Source organism: Cervus canadensis, chromosome 29, assembly GCF_019320065.1.
Source record: "Cervus canadensis isolate Bull #8, Minnesota chromosome 29, ASM1932006v1, whole genome shotgun sequence".
NCBI classification, from domain to species: Eukaryota; Metazoa; Chordata; class Mammalia; order Artiodactyla; family Cervidae; genus Cervus; species Cervus canadensis.
The window spans coordinates 14,122,885-14,141,005 of NC_057414.1; the positions used below are offsets into that span (position 1 = coordinate 14,122,885).

Consider the following 18,121-nt stretch of genomic DNA (forward strand, 5'->3'; position numbering starts at 1 on the left):
CGCAGATGAAAAGAGTTAAGAGGCTTGTTCCGGACCATTCAGCAAGTCACTGGTACTCACAGATCAGGCGAGGAAGAAGCCAACCATTTTTTGGTAGATGTCAGCCAGGTGAATTTGGAGCAAAAGCAGACAAGGGCCCACAGAAGAGCAAGTAGTATTTGACACATTTCCCAGAAATGAGGCAGCAGGGGCCTGGCCCCCATTCTGACTCTGTGCGTATTAGTCGCTCATTCATGTCTGACTCTTTGAGGTCCCATGGACTGTAGCCCGCCAGGCTCCTCTGTCCATGGGATTCTCCAGGCAACAGCACTGGAGTGGGTTGCCATGTCCTTCTCGGCGGATCTTCCTGACCCAAGGATTGAACCCGAGTCTATTCTGTCTCCTGCATTGACGGGCAGGTTCTTTACCACTAGCACCACTTGGGAAACCCCATTCTGACTCTAGGAAAGGCTAAATGCTAGGTAGGATGAAAATTAAGCTGTCATAAAGAAGAGACTTCTAAAGTGCAGTGGAATAATGAAGACAGTTTGCCTGGGCTTCCCTTGTGGCTCAGCTGGTAGAGAATCCACCTGCAATGCAGGAGATCTGGGTTCAATCCCTGGGTTGGGAAGATTCCCTGGAGAAGGGAAAGGCTACCCACCCCAGTATTCTGGCCTGGAGAATTCCGTGACTGTATTGTCCGTGGGGTTGCAAAGAGTCAGACACGACTGAGTGACTTTCACTTCACTTCACAGTGTAACAGGAACGAGGTAACAGTTCAGGGGGGTGCAGTGGGTCTGTCCCATGTGACCAGTCCAGGACTAGGAGTTGTCTATCATATGACCCCACTGTCTCCTTGGGTGTTATCTTCTGTCTGTGGTTGAAGCTGAGTCCTAGGCACATCCATGTTTCAGCTCATAGGGAAAGGAAAGGAAGGAAGAGCATATGGCTTGACCTCTTAGTTGGAGAGTTGCATTCTCCAACTCCTAAATGCCTAGGAGTTGCATTCCATTGGCCAGAACTCTCCATACCCAGCCATGAAGGAGGAGAGGAATATATGTGGTTTCTAGCTGAGTGGCCAGGCTTTTCTATTACTGCGAAAGGAGAACACAGACCGTGGTGGGCGAGAGGCAGTTTCCACCTCGGATTTATTTGCTGTAGCACTCCCCCTTTTACTAGTGAAAGTTTTGTCAAACAACATGTAACTAGCACTTACGGGTGAAAGTCACTCAGTTGTGTCCGACTCTTTGCGACCCCATGGACTGTACAGTCCATGGAATTCTCCAGGCCGGAATACTGGAGTGGGTAGCCTTTCCCTTCTCTAGGGGATCTTCCCAACCCAGGGATCGAACCCAGGTCTCCTGCATTGCATATGGATTCTTTACCAGCTGGTCCACAAGGGAAGCCCAAAAATTCTGGAGTGGGTAGCCTATCCCTTCTCCAGTGGATCTTCCTGTCCCAGGAATCGAACCGGGGTCTCCTGCATTGCAGGCAGATTCTTACACTTACGGGTACTCAATACATTTTCATTGAATGAGTTGATTCAGGTATGAATTCAGGTATGAAAAAGTATAGCAGGTTCCAATCCACAGATCCCAATTCTGACACTCTCTCCTCACACCATCTCGGCACAATTTTCTTCTCCTTATTAAGTTGTGTTGCTTAAGCTTAAACTTGCTCACGTGTTCAGCCAAGTGGATATATCATATTTGCTTTATTTGAGTGAGCTTATCTTTTAGCATGACTTTTGATGGTCTCTCTGTCTCTGGCCACGTAGATGGCACTTCTTCCCCTCCGATCTCAATAACAAAGACATGGCACGTCTAACTTGAGCCCTAATTGAGGCTATTCATATTGTGAAGCTGCTGTCTCCTTCCGTATCCGGCCCTGTTTGTCATAAAAGTATGCTTAAATACAGGAAATCAATCTTGTACCGTCAGTAAGCCTGTGGAGTACCAGCCTGCTACTTCAGACCAATACAAATAGGCGCCTAGTATTCATGTTTATCCCCAGTTAAATTTCAGTGGAATTCTAAATTGGAACAAATTTCTCTCCCTTTAGAAACTCACCTTTTCCTTCATTGTTTTCTTTTGGTATGATTTCAGTAAATATTCTTAAGCAGATGCTCAGATTCAAGTGCTTTGGATTCAAGATACTCGGATTCAAGTATACGATCCAAGTGCTTTGTACATGGAGGCTGACACAGAGAGGTTTTTTTAGTCCAGGGAACTTACTTGTGAGTGATTTAATCAAAGTTTCAACAATATACTGTAGGAGGTTGGGGAGTGACAGATTAATACAAAATGAGAGAGTGTGGCAGAGGCTTCTTGGGAGAAGGAAGATTTAAACTTGGCCTTTAAACCTTAGATAGGGATGTATGGTAGGAAGGCTTTTCTGGCAGGAGGAGGAGCTGAGCTAGGAGATGGAAAAGTTCAGTCACAGAGGGCACTAGAGTGTTTGGAAGGAAGGCGGAGTGGTAAGGAGAAAAACCACGTGCGTAAGTAGAGAAATCAAACTGTAGACGGATAAGCAGCTGATGAGCTGTGTGACAGAAGGGGCCAGGCTCACAGGATACAATTTCTTATCATAAAACCAAACTCAGATTTTAACTAGTTATCACTACTTCTGTTGTCCCCTAAAAATAGCCGACTTTATATAAAAAGGTTGAACAAAGAGTGCTCGAAAACTAACATTTATTTGTTCATAAAAAAGTCCTCTGTTTTACAGTAGTTGTCTCATTTGATCGGGTACAAAAGCTTCAGAAGCACGTGCTTATTGAGCAGCCACTGTAATCAGTTATCAGCATTCACTGTATGTGCTGGTCCAGCGCTGCTGCTGCTGCTAAGTCACTTCGGTCGTGTCCGACTCTGTGCGACCCCACAGACGGCAGCCCACCAGGCTCCGCCGTCCCTGGGATTCTCCAGGCAAGAACACTGGAGTGGGTGGCCATCTCCTTCTCTGCTAGCATGCTGATGTACAGGTTAAAAACAAAGGAGATATTTGTTGCCTTTATCTTACATCCCTTCTTTTCTTTCATCTTTTACTAACAGTCCCTCTATAGTTTAGTATGGTCAGAGGAGCTAGGATTTTGACACAGAGGCTAAACTGCGCCTAAAGCCGTCTTGGTTACAAGACTGGTAACCAGTCTTTTTTTTTTTTCCATTTATTTTTATTAGTTGGAGGCTAATTACTTTACAATATTGTAGTGGTTTTTGCCATACATTGACATGAATCAGCCATGGATTTACATGTGTTCCCCATCCCGATCCCCCCCCGCCCCGCCTCCCTCCCCATCCCATCCCTCTGGGTCTTCCCAGTGCACCAGCCCTGAGCATTTGTCTCATGCATCCAACCTGGGCTGGTGGTCTGTTTCACCCTTGATAGTATACTTGTTTCAGTGCTATTCTCTCAGAACATCCCACCCTCGCCTCCCAGTCTTGACTTGTAAGCAGTCTTGGTTACAAGACTGGCTCCTTCCCAATTTCTATCCCTTAACTCAGTCCAGCACAGCCCATTTCTACTGCTGGAATTATTATTCAACCATAAACCCAAGGAGACTGACCTCTGTGTGTCTTTAAGTCAAATACAAAAGAAGGAAAGCTAAGGGCCTGGATGTTTTCAAATTCAGGCCCCTTTGAAAGAATTCTATTACCAAGCCAAATGTAAATTTACCTGCCCTAGGAACAAAACAATAAAACCCACTTAAAGTACTTAGGATGGCCTTCTGGCTTTGAAATATGGCTTTGGTGACCTCATATCCTCTAAGGCTGAAGTTTAATATTTTAATATCCCTCATCTCTGCAGTAAATGCCAGAATAGCGATGCTTCTTAATGGACTCCTGTGCCTCCCACAACTGATTTCTGTATTGGGTGTATCCACAGTGCAGGTCTCATATGTAAGGAGCCCTATAAGAGAGCCACATTCTGGGAGAGGATTTGGGAAGGATTCTGCAATACTGTGGAATGTACTCGTCTATTTCTGTCAGTTCCAAGAATGCACTCACTTAATGTAAACAAACCACATCACAACAACAGAAGCATAGCAGCTAGGACTTTTTCTGTGTTAATTATATTACCCTCGGACTTCCCTGGCAGTCCATTTGTTAAGACTTTGCCTTCTAAGGCAGGTAGGCTGTTAGTTCAATCCCTGCTCAAGGAGATAAGATCCCACATGCCTTGCAGCCAAAATCCAAAGCATTAAAAAAAAAAAAAAGAAGGAATATTGTAATAAATTCAATAAAAACATTTAAAAAATGGTTAATATGAAAAATTGCGTCCCTCTTAATTATCTTATTCCATGTAGAACATTATCCTCTCCTGAAGAGTTTTGTTTTGTTTGTTTTTTTAATGTCTAACACAGTATCTCTAATGCAGAGACTGCAAGGCATACCAAGTCAATTTTTGCTAAATTATAAGCGTATCAGTTGTTTTACAAAGCTCATGACAGGAACTTAAAATATTTTGCTTCTAAAAAGGCATAGAATTTTATCAATTTAGCTGCAGGCAGAATAGCAAGCATCCAGCTTCTGACAGATGAATTGTTACAAAGGAAAAGGAGCCTTTTCTGTCAGTTTCTTTGGACCTATATCTTGTTTCTGCAGTAGTTAAACTGAAAGAATGCACTATTTGGTCATTTATTCAGTATTTCTTCTAAGGCTTTGGGGATGCAGAATAAGACTACAGTCCCTGCCCTCAAATCCTTCTTAGTCTTGTAATCAAGGAATATGTGTCATTTTAAAACTTATCTAGACACTACTTCTTTTATAGACCATAATATTGCCAACAATAGATCAGGAATCTTCTAAACCTTCTAATTATTTTATGAACAATTTTTTGGTACCGATTAAAGCAAATTGTGTTTAAAACATTTATTACATTTATGGAACAATTGGGTTGCTGATGGGTATTTGATGATATTAAAGAATTAATCTCTCTTTAGTTATTGTGGGTATCTTTTTTGTTTCTGTGGATGTATTTTTTAACTGTGGCAAAACACAAAACATAAATATTACCATCCTGCCATTTTTTAGTGTACGTTTCAGCAGCCTTAAGTACAATCCCATGGTTTGGCAATCAGTCTCCAGAACTCTCTTCATCTTGGAAAGCTGAAACCGTGCAACCCTCCGGTCCTCTCTGCAGCGGCTCTTGGCAGCCGCTGTTCTCCGTTCTGTCTCTGTGAATTTGACTGCTCTAGGTGCCTCACAGACGTGAAATTACTGTACTGTTTATCTCTGTGACTGGCTTATTTTGCACAGCATAATGTCCTCAGAATCCATCTATGTTGTAACATGTGTCAGAGTTTCCTTCCTTTTTAAGGCTGAATAATATTCCTTTGTAGGTGCTCAGTCATGTTCAGCTCTTTGCAACCCCATGGACTGTAACCTCTATCCATGGCATTCTGCAGGCAAGAATACTGGAGTGGGTAGCCATTCCCTCCTCCAGGGGATCTTCCCAACCCTGGGATTGAACCTTGGTCTCCCGTGTTACAGGCAGATTCCCCATCATCTGAACCACCAAGGAAGTCCAAGGGTGAGAGGCATCTCTGGCTGGGCGACAGAGGAAAACGCACATGTCACATTTTGTTTACCCACTCGCCTGCGGACGGATGCCTGGGCTGCTTTCATGTTTTGGCTGTTGTGAATAATACTGCTATGAACACATGTGTGCCAATAGCTCTTTAAGGCCCATTTTCAATTATTTTAGGTATATATCCAGAAGTGGGATTTCTGGATCAGGTGGTAATTCTTTCAGTTTTTTGAGGACCACCTTCCTGTTTTTATATCAGTTTCACCACTTACATTCCCACTAACAGGACTGCAAGGAGATCAAATCAGTCCATCTGAAAGGAAATCAATCCTGAATATTCATTGAAACAACTGATGCTGACGCTGAAGCTCCAATACTTTGGCCGCCTGATGTGAAGAACTGACTCATTAGAGAAGACCCTGATGCTGGGAAAGAATGAAGGCAGGAGGAGAAGGGGACGACAGAGGATGAGATGGTTAGACGGCATCACCGACTCAATGGACATGAGTTTGAGCAAAGTCTGGGAGATGGTCCAGGCGTGCTGCAGTCCATGGGGTCGCAAAGAGTCAGACACGACTGAGCGGGTCAACGACACCAACAGTATATACGAGTTTCAGTTCCTCCACATCCTCACCAACAGCTGTTATTTTTCTTTTTTTCCCCTAGTTGCCATCCTCATGGGTGTGAAGTGGCCTAATTTGGTTTTAATTTGCCATTTATCAAATGTTTATGGAACACTTGCTGGCTGAAGACCCTGGGCTGGGTTGTACTGAGCTCTAAGAGTATTTCTCTTATAGTTAGTTGACTGATCCAAAGTTGCCTGGTGACCTCAGCTTACAATCAGGTGCATTCTCTTCCTTGAACATTCTAGAAGGGTGACTACAACAGGTTAAGGGTCTGTATGTAACCTTGACCCTGTTGCATGACATAGCACCTTGTCTCACTACCTCATAGGAAAGGAATCTTACGATTATGAGCAGATTGTGTATTGTGTGTGTTTACTAATGTCTTACTGGAACACATACCATTGTAATATAATATTTGATTCCCAGGCTAGGTCAGGAAAGACTGTGTGCAAAAAGTAGTAACTTGGTATGATCGTTTTTGTGATAAAGCTTTATCTCAGTTACGTGTGTTCCCACTTGCAGGTTGTGGCTTCAGAGAGACCCTGAACGAAACCAGGAGGAGCAGGGCCCCCTCCGCCCTGGTGTCCCTCTCACCCACTGATGAGCGGTGATGTGCGTCACAGTTTGGGTGCAGCGCCAGGAGCAGAAAGAATAAGAGGCAGGATTTGGGGATCGGGGGTGGTGTGCACTGCAAGGACTTTGGGTCCCAGCTATTTAACTTGCACATCTGTGTAAGTGAATATGAGATGACTGAATCATCTTCCTCAGCCCTTAGGTGTTTAGAACCATGAAAACAAGACCGTTTGTCACTTCTGTGTACCAGTTGCCCTCGACTCTTCATTGGCCTTCACTTAGTCAGTGGGCCACACTTGTAGAACTCATCCTTCCAGTGCCTAGTGGGTCAGGCCCTCTGCTGGGCATGGGAATGTCGTGTGGTGAAAAAGGTAACTGAGCTTATGGTGGACACTTAGGGTCAGTTGGTATTTATGGATTATTCATAATCCATAGCTGCAATCTCTTAGCTGCAAGATTGCCTATACATTTTGCAAGGATACCCCAGATTGCTTTACCGTAAAACCCAGCCCCCTTTCCCCACCCTTGATGTTTGCTGCCAGAAGCCACAGCATGCTTCAGAATGCTTTCTATTTTGGTAGTGCTTCTGAAAACGTGTGAGGTGGATTGCTTGCAGGGGAAAAAAACATATTATATATAGTAAGCGTCACTTAAGATACAGTGTTAGAAAAAGCATACATCTTAAAGCACTCATTCAGATATATAGTATTTTTTTGGAGCTAGGAATAAGGATCATCTTGATGCCTGTGTGTACCCTACATAAACCATGTGAGCTCTTTAATTTCACCCCCCTCTTTTCCTTGGTAAGATGAATGCTGCTTTTTGGCAGGAAGGATGGGACTGGTCAGGGATGTGAACCTCGTGGCCGAATCTGTTTTAACAGCATGTGAGTTCAGGTGAGGGTCGTGGGGGCAGAGTGACTGGGGAAGCAAGTATTGAGGGGCCACGTCCCCGCAGGCTCCTCTGGGCACTTCCTTTCCCCAGCCTGTGTGTCCTCTTTGGCTTCACCTCCGACTGCATTTCTGAGAAGCTCGAATCTGTTGAATTGAGTACAAGGATGTGGGCAGCAGAACAAAAAGTGTTTTATTTATTTCCTGACAGGCTTTTAACAGGCTGTGGTTATAATGGGAGGGGAATGCATTCTGTCCGCAACACAAATTGCTTTTCTTCGCGAACATTATGGTGGTACTTCCTGGCACAGGATTTCCATGGTTGTTGAATTTGCTCTCTCTTTTGTTGGTTTGTGAGCTAAGAAAGAAAAGAACAAGAGCTTTGTAACCCTAATAACGAAGTAATAATTAAGTCCTTTATAAAGGCAAGCTTATTCCCACATCTTATTCCAAGGTACAAGACATACTTTCTCATTAGGAGGTATTGTAAGTACTCACTGGTAGCGTATCAGGCGTTAGATGGCATAAATAAATATGACCTCATTCATGTGGAGCTTCACCCCTGAGACTGACACTTCGTGGGCTTACAGGCACCGTCTGGAATGCTGCAAGTGTGGTACAGTAACGATGTTGGGAGACTCCGAGACCAGCTCCCCGCCCCCAACTAGCATGTTTTCACGCTTGGCATCCAGGCTCCTGGGGTCCGCAGGGGTAACTGACACCCCCTTTTTGTTGATTACCCTAAGACAAGAGAGAGCACTGGGTAATGTTTGTGTGTGTGGTCCAGGAAAGACTGGGGGCGGAGGGACATTGGGTGGTGGAGCCAGAGCTCAGCGGCGTGTGAAGCCCTGTGAGAGTGATGTTCCCGAGGTCACCCTTATCAATACACGAGCCCCGCAGGGTAACCATTCTTTTGGTAAGAAATATACTACATTTTAACATTTGCTGTTGTTTAGTTGCTAAAGTCGTGTCTGACTCTTTGCGACCTCAGGGACTATAGCCCACCAAACTCCTCTGTCCATGGGCTTTCCCAGGCAAGAATACTGGAGTGGGGTGCCATGCCCTTCTCCAGGGGATCCCCCCCACCCAGGGATCAAACCCACATTTCCTGCATCGCAGGCGGATTCTTTACCACTGAGCCACCTTGGAAGCCACATTTTAACATATATTCTTAAAAAAATAAAATCCTGGGGAGAGCCTAACCTTGTCAGGCCAGTACACAGCTTGTGAGGCCTCCTCACTGTGGAACCAGCTCCACCACCTTCTCCCCCTTCCCACTCCCCCCGCACCCTCCAAATCTTACTTTGTAAGACACACGAGCAGCAGCTCTAGAGGTTCTGGATGGGACAGGGTGAAGGCCAGTCAGATTGATGGGGACTTCAAGAACTTGCCTTGGACCGCATTTGCAGAACCAACACAATCTTTTATTGGGATTGCATGTGTATCCCAGTCTATCCCTGGGACCGACGGTGGTTTAGGACACCATGCTTTGGTGACACGCTCTTCTGAATTGAGTGGCCTGCGGATCCCATGATCCAGATGATGGTATCGATGAGAGACATAACCTTCTTGCTATTGGCCCTCTCACAGGCCGTGCCGGGAGTGAGCTATGGGTACAATGAGATTGGGCTTTCTCCTCTATTTTCTTGAGTCAGATACTTACTCCTTCGTATCCGATTGCCAGAACAACAAACTTGCTTTCCTCCCAACTTCCTAGTGACCCTAATTATCAAAATGTTTTGACTGAACAACCTCCATTGGGCTTTAATGCTGTCAAACATCCCTCCTGTCAGTACCATTGGTTGCTGGGGCCCTGTCCACCCGATAACGAAGGCCACAGGAGTTCTCGTGAGCTGGACTGCAGTCCCTGGGTAGTTCCCTCGCACTGTGCCCACCCTGGAGTACTAAGATTTTGTGGTTTTCTTTCCGCACATTCTTCCCATTTATCACTTGAAGACCAACCTTGACATATGTGTGGATTTTGTACCCTTCACTTTTTAGTTTAACTCTTTTCTTCTCTGTGCCTGTTCCTTACTTCACTCTGTCCCTTTTATCACCTCCAACATCTCTCCCTCAATATTCTTTCTTATTAAACCTATCTCATTGCAGCCTCTTGGATATGCTAATGGTTTACAGAGTGTTTTCATAAATTCGCCTGATTGCTAAGAACTTGTCTGATGTCACATTTAACTGTGTCATTTATGGACAGGTGGTCTGGTTAGAAATGATTCTATGGAGGTCTTCCCTTTAGTTCAGTTTGAGTTCAGTTGCTCAGTCATGTCCGACTCTTTGCAATCCCATGGACTGCAGCACATCAGGCCTCCTTGTCCATCACCAACTCCCAGGAGTTACTCAAACTCATGTCCTTCGAGTTGGTGATGCCATCCAACCATCTCATCCTCTGTCGTCCCTTTCTCCTCCTGCCCTCAATCTTTCCCAGCATCAGGGTCTTTTCCAAGAAGTCAGCTCTTCACATCAGGTGGCCAAAGTATTGGAGTTTCAGCTTCAGCATCAGTCCTTCCAATGAACACTCAGGACTGATCTCCTTTAGGATGGACTGGTTGGATCTCCTTGCAAACCAAGGGACTCTCAAGAGTCTTCTCCAACACCACAGTTCAAAAGCATCAATTCTTTGGTGCTCAGCTTTCTTTATAGTCCAACTCTCACATCCATACATGACTACTGGAAAAACCATAGCCTTGACTAGATGGACCTTTGTTGGCAAAGTAATGTCTCTGCTTTTTAATATGCTGTCTAGGTTGGTCATAACTTTTCTTCCAAGGAGCTAGTGTCTTTTAATTTCATGACTTCAGTCACCATCTGCAATGATTTTGGAGCCCAAGAAAATAAAGTCTGTCACTGTTTCCACTGTTTCCCCATCTATTTCCCATGAAGTGATAGGACCGGATGCCATGATCTTAGTTTTCTGAATGTTGAGTTTTCAGCCAACTTTTTCACTCTCCTCTTTCACTTTCATCAAGAGGCTCTTTAGTTAGTATCTGAGCTTATTGATATTTCTTCCAGCTATCTTGATTCCAGCTTGTGCTTCATCAGCCCAGTGTTTCTCATGATGTGCTCTGCATATAAGTTAAATAAGCAGGGTGACAATATACAGCCTTGATGTACTCCTTTCCTGATTTGGAACCAGTCTGTTTTTCCATGTCCACTTCCAACTGTTGCTTCTTGACCTGCATACAGGTTTCTCAGGAGGCAGGTCGGGTGGTCTGGTATTCCCGCCTCTTTAAACTATAGCTTAACTGATAGCCTTAGATTGTGATCCATCAAATCTTTTCAGTGTAAATGAATGCATCCTCTCTTTTTGGCTAACATTTATTTGAACACCTACTAGTGACAGACAGTTTATAGGATCTCGTTATTCTCATTTTATAGTTAAAGGACTTGAGACTCAGAGTTTAAGTCTTTTCTCTAAATTCACATTGCTGATGAAAGGATAGAGCCATGATTTAAACTCTGGTCTCTATGGTTTTAGCCCAACCCTACTATTTGCATTATTCCTTCATAGATGGAAAGCCCTTGGTTAGGGAAGCCCCTCTGACCATTTCTCAAGCAATTCTTCCTTAGCTGCATATTTGTCTGGAGAATAGGAGTAATTCTAAGAAAAGTAGGCTTTTATTCTGAAGTAGGTCTCATTATATAATATTGATAACAGGATGCAAAACTAAATGACCCAGGGATCCCAGGCTAGTCACTTTATAACTAAGTTCAACATGTCAGACTGATATGGATCAAAGGGAGAAAAGCCTTTGGGAAAATGCTTGAAATATGGAAATAAAAAATGTAGAAGTAACCCATGGGAATGCAAATGGCATCATTTATTTGAAAGATTTGTATTTTATTTGGAGTTTCCTAAGAGAATACTCTCCACAGAATAGCTTTCTTAGAAGGTCATAGTTGGAAAACAATTTTGAAATCCATATTGAAGACTGATGAGGAGGGAAGAACATGTCAACTTGTGTAAAGCTGAGGTATACTTTCCTTTTTTAAATGGGCTTCTTAGGCTTGGGGAAAACATATTTTTGTGTTACCTAGGTGTTTACATAGAAATCATCTGTATAATCAGATATATAGCGCTTACTTTTGTAGGTCATGTAAAAGTTTTCACAGGGGTTTGCAAGCATCATATGAACTTCACACAGATCTGTGAGGGAGAGAATGTGGGTTGTTCCCATTTTATAGGTGAGAAAACTGAAGCCCAGAAAGTTTATGTGATGTGTGAGACACCCAACTAGAAAGTGGTGGGACCACATCTATTTGAGACACGGCTCCTGTTTACTGGTCTCGGTCAGGCCTAAGCTCTCTGTTCCCAGGTTATTCTTCCGTGTGATGATGATGATGACCTGGTGGTGATGACGGTTGCATTGGTTGTGGCGGCATTGGTGATGATACTGACAGAAAAGACCTGATAGAATTGTTCTTAATATGACGTGAAAGTGAAAGTTGCCCAGTCGTGTCTGACTCTGCAACCCCATGGACTATACCGTCCATGGGATTCTCCAGGCCAGAATACTGGAGAGGGTAGCCTTTCCCTTCTCCAGGGGATCTTCCCAACCCAGGGATCGGACCCAGATCTCCTGCATTGCAGGCGGATTCCTTACCAGCTGAGCTATGAGGGAAACCCCAGTATGAAGTGAGGTAATGGCCAAAAGCACTCAGCACAGTTTCACAGCACAAGAGAATGAAAGGTGTCGTTCCTCTTGAAATGGTTTTGCTTCCCAGCCCTCTTCTCTTTCCTCCATGCCATCCTGCCCCTGCTGGCTGCAGATGAAGCTCCCGAGAAGAGGACACCCTCCAGAGAGCCTCCCGTCTGGAGAGGTGGACAGCCCTCTGCTTCTCCTCACCTCTCTGTTTGGTGTAAATTGCCCAGGGAGTTCATTGCTTGCCCAAGGACATGGTCTCAACATGCCAGAAAGAAACGTTAGTGGAAAGTTCAGAAGTGCCAATCAACAAGCCCCATTGCTCTCCCAGCAAATACCAGATCAAATAATTGTCCCTTAGCAAAGAGAATTAGTGATTACAGAGATTGCATTTCACATTCTAGGCTGCTTCCCCGAGGAAATGGTTCCGTCAGTAAAAATTATGTGATGTGCCCAACGTTGTGCTAAGCTTGAGCAAGAGGGCCTTGTTTATTTGACCTCACTGGAAAACGGTGTTCCACCCAAAGGGGAGGAGTCTTGACAACTGAAACCTATACCTCAAAGGACTTCTTTTTTATTTATCCCAATAATATCTTTTCTACTGAAGTACAGCTGATTCACAATGTTGTGCTGGCTTCATAATAATACATGTATCTATTACTTTTCAGATATTTTTCCATTATAGATTATGACAGTATATTAAATATAGTTCCCTGGGCTATATGGTAGGTCCTAGCTGTCTATCTGTTTTATGTCTTGTAGTGTATATCTATTAATTCCAAAGATCTAAGTATTCTCTCCCCCTGCTTTCCCCTTTGGTGACCATAAGTTGGTTTTCTATGTCTGTGAGTTCATTTCTGGCTTGTAAATAAGTTTATTTGTTTCATTTTCTTAGATTCTACACATAAGTTATATCTCATGATATTTGAATTTCTCTGTCTAAATTACTTCACTTAGTATAATAATTTCTAGAACCATCCATTTAAGCCATCCATTGCTTTGGGTGGCATTAGTTCATTTTCCTTTGTGGCTGAGTGTTTTTCCATTGTATATATGTACTACTGATTTGTCTTCATTATTGATGTAGTGTTTGTCAGTGGACACTTAGGTTGCTTCCATGTCTTGACTACTGTAAATAGCACTGCTATGAACATCAGGGTGCATGTATCCTTTCGAATTAGACTTTTCTCCGGATATACGCCCAGGAGTGGGATGGCTAGATCAGATGACAGCTTTGTTTTCAGTTCTTCAAGAACCCTCCATACTGTTTTCCCTAATATCTGCACCAATTTGCATTCCCACCAGCAGCATAAGAGGGTTCCCTTTTCTCAACACCTTCTCCAGTATTTATCAAAACACTTGTTTTGGTTGTAAGCTTTTCTATAATACACAACACTTCTCTGTGCCTTTTACAATTGACCATGATCCACAGCCCACCCGTGATCACATGGGCTATGATGAAGCGGCTTCCATGATGTCTTTGTGGTCGAGTGCTGACTCTTACCATTTGATGCCAACCCCCTGACACATGTGCCTTTTGACCTCTTACACCTTTCTTCTCTCATAGCTGTTTTCTTTACCTCTTATTCCTTACTGTTATTTCTTGTTGTCAGAGTCTGTTGGGATGCTGAAATTGTGCCTAAAATAGGAGCATGTAGATAGACCCTTGTCTTAGGGGCTTGGTGGCTCAGAAGGTAAAGAACCTGCCTGCAATTCAGGAGACCTGTGTTCGATCCCTGGGTTGGGAAGATCCCCTGGAGACAGGAATGGCTACCCACTCCGGTATTCTTGCCTAGAGAATTCTGTAGACAGAGGAGCCTGGCGAGCTACAGTCCCATGGTGGGAGTCCATGGGGTTGCAAAGAGTGGACATGACCAACACTTTCACCTTCACAGACCCTTAGTGAGGCCCGAGCGTCCTCTCCTCCAGTTGGTGTGCCTGAACTTCTGGTAACTCCTGACCTGCAGCTCGTTTGAGATGGTCAAGGTTGCTGCTGTCAAGGTCGTTAGAAGCCAGTGGGGAGAGAAAATGCACGTTTCTACAGATGAAATAGAACATGTATGTTCACGAGAAAGCGCCTAGTCATGATAGTAGGTGCACTGGGAATTCAGACTAGGTGAGAAACCTCAGAGAAGACTTCACAGGAGAAGCTTTAGCTGGACCTCAGAGAACTGCCAAGAGTTGGCATGTCCCCTCCCTCATGCGTCCACTCCTTCATGCGTGTGTTCAGTAAAGCTCAATGGAGTAAGACTGTATTCAGGGTTGTATTGGAGGAGCAGAAGATGCAGTATATAAGCCATACAAGGTTCTCGTGGAACATGTGTGTGAGAGTGGAAAGACAATAAAAGGAGAGGAAACAAGAGCACATCAGAGGGTAATAACTGCTGGAGACACATCAGATGGAGAAGTAGGAACCTTCTGATAGGAACAGAGGCGGAGGGTCTCAGGGACTGCATCCGAGAAGGCCACAGGAGGGGCTTGGACGGTGGGAGGTCTGCCCACGGGCAGAGCAGAGGAGCAGCACTCCAGTGGGGGGCCGGGGTGCAGGAGTCCTGAGCGTGGGGCCGGCTCAGCAACACCCAGGGCATGGGGGGCTGTGAGGTGGGAGCGGGGGGACACCCAGGGCACAGGGGGGCTGTGAGGTGGGAGCAGGGGGACACCCAGGGCACGGGGGGCTGTGAGGTGGGAGCAGGGGGACACCCAGGGCATGGGGGGCTGTGAGGTGGGGGGACACCCAGGGCAGAGGGGGCTCTGAGATGGGGGACACCCAGGGCAAGGCGAGGGGCTGTGAGGTGGGAGCGGGGGGACACCCAGGGCACAGGGGGGCTGTGAGGTGGGAGCAGGGGGACACCCAGGGCACGGGGGGCTGTGAGGTGGGAGCAGGGGGACACCCAGGGCAGAGGGGGCTGTGAGGTGGGGGGACACCCAGGGCAGAGGGGCTCTGAGATGGGGGACCCAGGGCAAGGCGGGGGCTGTGAGGTGGGAGCGGGGGGACACCCAGGGCACAGGGGGGCTGTGAGGTGGGGGGATACCCAGGCAGGGGGGGCTGTGAGGTGGGAGCAGGGGGACACCCAGGGCAGAGGGGGCTGTGAGGTGGGGGGACACCCAGGGCAGAGGGGGCTCTGAGATGGGGGATCACCCAGGGCAAGGCGGGGGGCTGTGAGGTGGAGCGGAGGGACACCCAGGGCACAGGGGGGCTGTGAGGTGGGGGACACCCAGGCAAGGGGGGCTGTGAGGTGGGGGGACACCCAGGGCAGGGGGGCTGTGAGGTGGGAGCGGGGGGACACCCAGGGCACAGGGGGGCTGTGAGGTGGGAGCAGGGGGACACCCAGGGCACGGGGGGCTGTGAGGTGGGGGGACACCCAGGGCAGAGGGGGCTCTGAGATGGGGGACACCCAGGGCAAGGCGGGGGGCTGTGAGGTGGGAGCGGGGGGACACCCAGGGCACAGGGGGGCTGTGAGGTGGGGGGACACCCAGGCAAGGGGGGCTGTGAGGTGGGGGGACACCCAGGCAGGGGGGGCTTTGAGGTGGGGGGACACCCAGGGCAGGGGGGCTGTGAGGTGGGAGCAGAGCAGGTGGGGGGCCGTTGGAGGAGGAGGCGGGCAGGGCACAGAGGGGTCTGGGTCTCATTCCAAGGGCAACAGGAAACCGGGAGGAGGTTGTCAGTGGTGAGTGAGGGGAACCAACTGTGTCTGCAGGGCTGCCTGGATGCTGTGAGGGGAGGAAGGTGGAGGTGAAGCAGGAGGGGAGATGGATGCAACACAGGCAAAGCGTCCCAGGCCATGTCTGCGAAGGAAGGAGCGTGGAGTGCCAGGGGCGTGTGTGTGAGAGAGGGGGAGTGGGGGAGAGAGACGGAGAGGTGCGGGAGACGGTCTGAGCAGAGTGCTGATGAAGGATGTAAGGCTGGAGGGAGGGGCACTAGTGTGTGGAATCTTCGAAAGGCGTCTGTTACATATGGTATAAACTTCTGCAGCGGAGAAGGCTACACTTCTGTGTTTATCCTTCTGCAAAACAGCTTAGAGCTGGGATTCACACCATTGCTGCCAAGGCTGGATTGCCTCTGAGAGTTCACGTAGAAGAAATTGCACTGCGCCCAGTTTCTCAGTCCAAAATAACTCATCCTGCAACTCTGCTGGTGCGTGCGCTCTGCGAAGCTGAGGGGCTTTGGAAGACGCACCTGGGCCGGTTCCAGCCAGGTATTTGGCGCACACTTGGTTCTGCTTCTCTCCTGTGGGAATAAGCAGAGCTGACACTTCCTGAGTGTGTACCCTATGCAAGGCCCAGGCCTCCTGGCTGATGTGCGTTCCCTTATGTAAGATCCCCATGCCTTTCTATCGCAGTTTTGCACAGCACACGGGTCAGTTCGATTGTTCAGCGTGGCTGATAACAAGAGACTTGAGTCAGGAGTCAGGAGTCAGGACTTGAACTCCGGCTGCTTGCCTTCTGAGTCCCTGCCACTCACCACCCTGCCTCCCCCAGGCTTTATGTTCCGGCTCAGACGCTCAGGGATTCAAGTGCGGATGAAGCACGGGGTACACCTAAGAGGCCCAGACCAACTGCCACTTGGTACTCCTGGCTTGCTATGCAGCCTGACCCTCATCTGCTTGATTTCTTCTTTATTAAACAGCTTCTGGAATCTCCTCCAACCCCAAAGCAGCTTCTTCCTTGACAGAGGATAGTAGATATCTAATATGTGCCTTATTAAAAAGAAGAACAGAGTACAGGGTTTGTGAGCTCTTGAACAAAAGATTCAGTAGATCCAGAGTTGGTGGAAATTTTCATTTCATTTCATTGTTGGCTCTGCCAGGTGTCAGCCAAAAAATAAAAATAATCATTCTGGCAGCTTCGACATGCTTTTCAACAAAGATTTACTAGCCCTGTGCTGTAAGAAAGGTTCATATTGCAAAGACTTCATTACTTTCAGTGTGAATACTGTGAGACCAGGTGATAAATCATTTAACTCAGACCTTACTAATCAGAATTAATGTACAGAAGTCTTGTTGTTATGGCTTATGTTTTCTCAGTAGTTCTTGAACTTTGGTAAGCTTCCAGGTCATCAGTGGCAATTGCAGGCTCTCTCCGACTCTCTGCCATTGCCCGATCCACCCCGTGGTACCTGTGCTTGTCACATGCCATCTCGGGAAAAGTGTTTCCAGGATCACGCAGTTCCATAGTGACTTTTGCTTTCCTTCCGAACAACTATATGTATATGAATAAGTTCGGCCAAGTTTGCAAATCATCAATGTCTCCACGATAGGAGAATATGTTTGTTCACCTAAATTCTCAAGGTTAATCGCTTGGCCGTTTCAGTTAAAATTTTTTGCTTTCTGTCAGAGCCCCATGAAATAAACCTGTGCTTCAGTTTCAACAAGAAGTTGTAATTTCAGAAGTTTTACATTGCTCATAAAGGGATGAATTCCATTTAAATCTTTAGATATTTAGATTGCTAAAAAAAAAAACATTTTTTTTCCACTCAAAGTCCTTACTAGGGTCTTCCTCTGTCCCAATAATTTCTGTGCCCTGAAGATCTCACCTTATCTTTGGATTTTCACAGCACCTACCACCAAGTTTTGTAGGTAATAGGTGTCTATGATATGTTTGTGAAATTGAACAGTTCACCAAGTTGCACTTAAATATCTCCTACCAAAAGGAAGCATAATGTATGCTTTTATGATATATTTTTCTTCCTGACTTTGGCCCATTCCAAGATCTCTGTTTTCACATGTACTAGATTCTTATATTCTGCATGGTGATAACAAACAAAAGATACATATTTAATCTTGCCCTTAATGCTCAGTCTGAAATACCTTCCCTGGGACTGCCCTGGTGGTCCAGAGGTTAAGACTTCACTTCCCAGTGCAGGGGTGTGAGG

General features: G+C 46.2%; 1 protein-coding gene across 16 annotated transcripts in view; it reads left to right on the plus strand.

Annotated features, from left to right (window-relative positions):
• FAT3 (FAT atypical cadherin 3) overlaps positions 1 to 18,121 on the plus strand; it is a 761,607-nt gene that overhangs the window by 401,729 nt on the left and 341,757 nt on the right. Inside the window, exon 4 of one of the 16 annotated variants that reach the window (XM_043451907.1) lies at positions 6,654 to 8,625. The exons of the other annotated variants lie outside the window; for them this stretch is intronic. Within the exon in view, the coding sequence (XP_043307842.1) occupies positions 6,654 to 6,742 (89 nt within the window). The 3' untranslated portion in view covers positions 6,743 to 8,625. Of the gene's footprint in view, positions 1 to 6,653; positions 8,626 to 18,121 lie in introns of those variants that run through there. 16 annotated transcript variants of the gene reach the window in all.